The sequence below is a fragment of the Vigna unguiculata genome, chromosome 8, assembly GCF_004118075.2.
Source record: "Vigna unguiculata cultivar IT97K-499-35 chromosome 8, ASM411807v1, whole genome shotgun sequence".
Lineage (NCBI taxonomy): Eukaryota > Viridiplantae > Streptophyta > Magnoliopsida > Fabales > Fabaceae > Vigna > Vigna unguiculata.
The window spans coordinates 33,515,283-33,521,282 of record NC_040286.1 but is presented as its reverse complement, the minus strand read 5'-3'; the positions used below and the strand labels follow the sequence as shown (position 1 = coordinate 33,521,282).

The following is a 6,000-nucleotide window of genomic DNA, read 5'->3' as shown; positions in this document are numbered from 1 at the left end:
CAGTTACATACTTGTCACATGGTTTCTTTCACAAGTTTTCTGAAAATATTTCCAATCGAAACAGTAAACAAACTCATTATATTGTCTACCTGATCCCCTCTTACAAGTAACTCTTCTTTTTATACAAGACATTTTGAACATTTAAGTCAACATTGATTACTTTTTTGTCTTTTATATTTTCATCCTTTATTGGTATTTAATGCATTAATTACAATGTAAAAGAAAGTATAAAATATTGTTTTATTGAATAAAGAAATTATAGCATTTATTGATTTCCCTAAATCCTATAAACCACACTTAAAAAACTAAAAGAATATTATTTTCAGTGAATTTAAAGATTTATTGTATTAAAATTAGTCTTTTCGAAAATATTTTCAGTGAATTTAATTTTGATAGTTTTGAATTAACGATGTTGATATGATAATTTTGAGAAAGTTGAATGCTAAATGATGCAAATTAATTTAGAATATTTATATGCCAAGATGTTGATATGATAACTTTTAGATGCAGCAAACTAATTGATTAGGATATTTATATGTCAAAACTATTAATTCAAGAGTAATTAAGTTACAAGATGTTGATATTAAAATTACTGAACATTTGTAGAATATACGAATTTCAATATGAATTAATTAATTATGAGATATTGAAGATGGAAATTTTATATATATATATATATATATATATATATATATATATATATATATATATATATTCAAGGTTAGGATATTTATACATATTATGAATACGTGCATAAAAGGACGTGATGATATTAATATGTTGAATCACCCTTTTTGGATGTTGTGATTGTGATAATTTTTTGGTTTTCATTGATCTATTGGTATTATTGTCCTTTATGAGAGTTATGGAGGTGATTGGTGTGATGACATCGTGACTCTTAATACTGGATATTAAGTGGTGAATATATCACATTGCACCAAGAATAAATTATTTATTTCAATATGTTTCTAATAGATTAAATATAAATTGTTTAGACAGCACACTGTTTTAAAACTCACCAAATAAAATACCAATCAATTTAATTTATTTAATAAACAGGAAAAACTAAAACTAAATGCTAGTTTCGAAAATGACACTCTAATTTATTTCTAAAAACATTAATTTTTCAAAGAAACTTTTTGAAAGCTTAAAAAAAAGATAAATAATTATAAGTGTGTTCAATTGTCATAAAAAAGGTAAAAATAATTAAGTTTAGTTTCAGTATAAAAAATGAAATGATTCTTTTGAGCAGAAAACTTTTGAAAACGCACTAGTAATTAACTTTAACGTGTAGACACGAGTTTAAGGTTTAATTCGTTTCCTTTTTAGATAAACACTAACACTTATAAAATTAAAAAATCCAAACTGTCATGTGCCCCACTGAGAGAGTATACCTAATCACCAAGCCAAACGTAACTATAAATAATGGTAGATAGTCCATTAGTGCAAACATTAATCTGAGCTATTGCAGTGGCAGCCACTATTCACACCACTCCCCCAAACGCCGTCGTTTTGCTGCGCCACCGCCGCTTCCTTCTCGAACCTTCCACCATGTCGATTCGCGATTCCGAATCCTTCAATTGGCACTACGACGCAGAGCTCGACGACCAGAGCCTCCATTTCCGCGGCCACAAGCTCTTCTTCATCATCGTCATTTTCTCGATCGTCTTCCTCTTCACCGCGCTCTTCATCTTCGCTCGACGGATCTGCCGCCACCACGGCCTCCTCTTCGAAGCCGTCCCACCGCACCAGGCGTCGCCGATGCTTCCTTCTCAGGACGGGCTCGACGCCGACGCGATCAAGCGGCTACCGATCATCCTGCACCAGCGCGCGGCGGCGGAGGAGTCGGAGTGCTGCATCTGCCTCGGCGCGTTCGTCGATGGCGCGAAGCTGAAGGTTCTCCCTGGATGCGAACACAGCTTCCACAGCGAGTGCGTTGACAAGTGGCTGGCGAATCACTCCAATTGCCCTCTCTGCAGAGCATCGGTGAAACTCGATCCTTCGTTACCGAGGATTTTGATCCAATCGCCACCCGTTAGAACAACTATTCCTGTCTGATACCTTTTTCAGTTCAGATTGGTAACTTAGAAACAGTTGTAGTAGTTCTCACTTGTTTTGGACAATCTTCTGCATGTGTAAATCCTTGTAAGAACTACTAATGAATCGCCGAGAAATATTCATAGTTCTCAAACACTTTCTTTCCTCTCCTTCATGACACCGCTTTCAAATTTCATAATTCACAAATATAAATAATTATCCATCCACATGTATTATAAACATTCTTTTAATGCATGACTATTAAAATCAATTTAGACACTCTTCACTATAAGTACTGCTAGTTATCTACTTGCACGGTTTGATAAGTTGGATAGAAGATTAAGATCTGGATAAGAAATATGCGATTATATGGTTTTGATTTTAAGAAATATATAATAACGTGGGAATGAAATCAGATCTGTGTCGGGAGTTTCCGAGTTTTGAACGCTTTTCAATAATTTTGATAAGAAAATACCTAGATTCCGAATTTAAAACTTCAAATAATTTTATTATTTTAGTCTAATAGGAGTCAAAATAGTTGAGTGTGGTTTGGCATTTGAATACTATTATAACACAGAAAAAAAAAAGTATGAGTGTTTTTTTTTTCAGTGCTTTGCTGTATTTCTTTATTTGGAATGTGTGAATTATTAGTCGCATTTGCCGAAGTTGGAATATTTATTCAGAATTTGTTAAATATTAATAATTTGTTGGAGGATGCCAATTGCCAAAGCCAAATAAAAGGGGTACCCAAGAAATTCCCTCACATGTGACAGAAGTCCGACGCAGAGGTTTGTCACAGTTTTATATTCGTGGTAGAGTTTTGTTGCCACGTTGGGTGATGGAAAAGTAGCAGACGGAAAAGTTCATAATATTATTTGCTTGGACCCTCATCTATACAATATTACGCTCTAAAGGTTCTGTTTGTGTTGCGCAAATAGATAATGGGTGACTTTTTGATAAATTGGGACCCAAAACGCGGAAAAGCGCGACTATGCTACGACCCCTCCCCTATTTATCATTTTCATTTGCTTCAATCCAATTAATGTCGTCCTAATAACTTTTATGTCAACACTTATGACTAATTTATATTATGTCATGACTTATGTTTAATTTATAATAGAAAAAAGTTATTTTGACGTCATTTAACGAGTTTGATTATTAGAACTCCTAGTGTTGGATAAGTGAAAGATCGAAGCGACCTAAAGAGTTAGGAGTGTTCGAGAAACAAAACTTAATTTGTGTATTTCTAAGAAAAATGGTATCAAATAGGTAAAAAAAAAGAAAGAAAATGATTTTTTGACTACTAAATTTTGACAACTTTTTCTTACAACTTTAGGTGTCATCTAAGTAGTTTTCTATCTTTTCTTTTTCTCATTCTCAATATTCAAAAATTACTTGAAAGATAACACATCATGTTGTAGGAGAAAATTATCAAAATTTAGTAGTTAAAATATTATTATTTTAAAAAGAATCCCGGTATTAAATTATCATTGTTCTTTATAGTATATGTTTTCTGTAATCACAAGTTACCCACCACTTGGATTTAGCTTACAATGCGTGTTTCATATGTGAACACGTTTTCTGCTTCCAAACGAAATTTGTAGTCTCTTTTACAGAAAAACTGAGCAAGCAATTATACTTTTTACCAACTTTAAGTATTCACACGTTTTTTAGGGAATGATAAAGATACATAATAAGCTTAGTTTGAACAAAAAAAGTTAAGAAAACGATAGTATACATTAAATGTTTAGAATTATGAAATCTTAATCTTAATATGCATGTAGAGATGTAATTTAGGAACAGGTTTTGCCGCTCCAAATTTTGTAATAAAATAGATACTTCCAACTTTAGTTTATTTGCGATGTTATTTTCTAGTTCTTTTAAATGAAACAAGTGGAGAAATTTAAGGAATGATCAAAAGGACAGCTTTTTTTTATAGTTAGATTAAAAAAACAAGGTTGTTGCTTAAGTTAAATATTCTACCAGTAAAGGAGATAAATGGTATTTTTGTATAACAAAACAACTTGCTAAGAAAAAAGTAGGCGATACAGAAATTAGGCTAATTTTTTGAATAATTTTTCTTTAAAAAAGATAATTCACATGTTACCGGGAAAAACGATTCTTTTCCTAACCTATTATTCCTTTATGAAGGTCCGTGATCCTTTTTTAGTAGAAGGTAAAAAAAAAATTATGAAGTTTAAACACTCACCAATTGGGAACTTTAGAAGATTCTCAAACCTTTTTAGATTAGATCTAAATGTTATTTGGATTTTAATGATGGCATATTGTTTGTTGTAATATTTCATGTCTTTTTCCTTCAACTATTTCATTTTCAATACCCAAAAAAGAATTCAGGTCTCAAATTGCAACCTTTCATATCCTGCTTAAGAATTAAATTTATATTTTCTTAACGTATATAGCATTATATTTTTATTCAAATCCATGGAGGCTTATAGATCTTTGCATATGATTATTCATGTATGTGTTAGGTTTTAATGTAACTTGTTGAAATCAATAGTATTTATGATACTTTCAATGATCATCACAATTCCATCTTTTAAATTTGGTCAATTTTTAGTTTTTAATATTTATATTACGTGTAAATTGAATCTAAGATATCATATAACTTAATTTGGTGAATAGTATTTGTTGTGTTTTGTCAATGGACCGTATTTCTTTTTGTCTTCCAAGTCTTTAACCAAGATGTTACATTTTAAAGCATAACAAAATCATTTCCTATTATAACATATTAGTTGCATACTATGTAACATTTCCCTTTTCTTTACACTATAACTCAATGACCTTTTTAACCATTTGAAGTCCCAACTTGTCTTTAGTTATTCTATTCTAACCTGAACTTTGTCAACCATTAATATTCCCATTCAATCCATTTCTACAACTTACTATTTCCTCCATAATTACATTATCCTATTTATACATAGTTCTGCCTACTAAAAATATCCATTTTCAAACCTATCTCACACAAAGTGCATAACTACCCGATTAACTAAGTACACAAGTAAACAATTCTCATTAAACAACACTTTAACTAATTATTGGTAAGTACTTTAACATGCAAAATTGTACTCATTAACTCTATATCATATAACTCATATTACAATAATGAACATTAATGTATTACACCTTTTCACATTTTACTCACTTGTCCTTTTAGTGTTTTTTGATATACAAAATAATACACGTAAAGACGTAATAAATCATCACTAAATTCATCTTATTGTTTGAAGACAAAAAATAGGATCAAGACACTAATAAAAATATGAAAGCATCACAACTACAAGAATTTTCGTATTTATCAATGAATTTTACTTGTGAAAATAAATTTTCAGTAAATTTAAATTTATCGATGAATATTTCTGTCGATAGTAAATATGTTGGTTAAATTTGTCATTAATTTAAAATTTGTATTATTGACAAATATTTTTGTTGGTAATGTATCAAACAGCCAATTCCATTAGTAATTTGTAATTTCTATTACTGAGGTATATTTTCATCGGTTAATCCATTGGTAAAATGAGCATCAAATGTCTCGTCTAGTTTGATGATATTTTATTGCATATTAAGAGGAGATGGGTGAGAAAAAGAAGAAAAGAATGAGGAGGAAGAGGAAGAGAATGAGAAGAAAGATGAAAATGAAGAAGAGCAGGAGGAGGCACGATTGTGGTGGTGACGTGACGGTGACTCATTAGTGATGATGGTTGAAGTTGGAGGAGGAGGAAGAGGAGTAGTTAGAGGTGACGATGACGAACTGGGGGTGGTGACAACGAGGTGAAAGGGGGGGAGGGGGAGGGGGGGAGAAAAAGGAAGAAGAGAAAGAAAAAGAAGAAGAAAAAAAGGAAAAAGAATATGAAGGGGGTGAGGAAGAAGAAGACCAAATTGTGGTATTTAATAACGAATTTTATCGATGAATATTATTTGTTAGTATTTACCGACGAATTTTAT

General features: G+C 31.2%; 1 protein-coding gene across 1 annotated transcript; it reads left to right on the top strand.

Moving 5' to 3' along the window:
- The first annotated feature begins 1,427 nt into the window (after positions 1–1,427).
- On the top strand, positions 1,428–2,176 carry LOC114195448 (RING-H2 finger protein ATL66-like). Its single transcript, XM_028085925.1, has one exon. It carries the CDS (start codon positions 1,552–1,554, stop codon positions 2,056–2,058), a length of 507 nt encoding a protein of 168 aa, XP_027941726.1. The 5' UTR covers positions 1,428–1,551; the 3' UTR covers positions 2,059–2,176.
- The last annotated feature ends 3,824 nt before the right edge of the window (positions 2,177–6,000 follow it).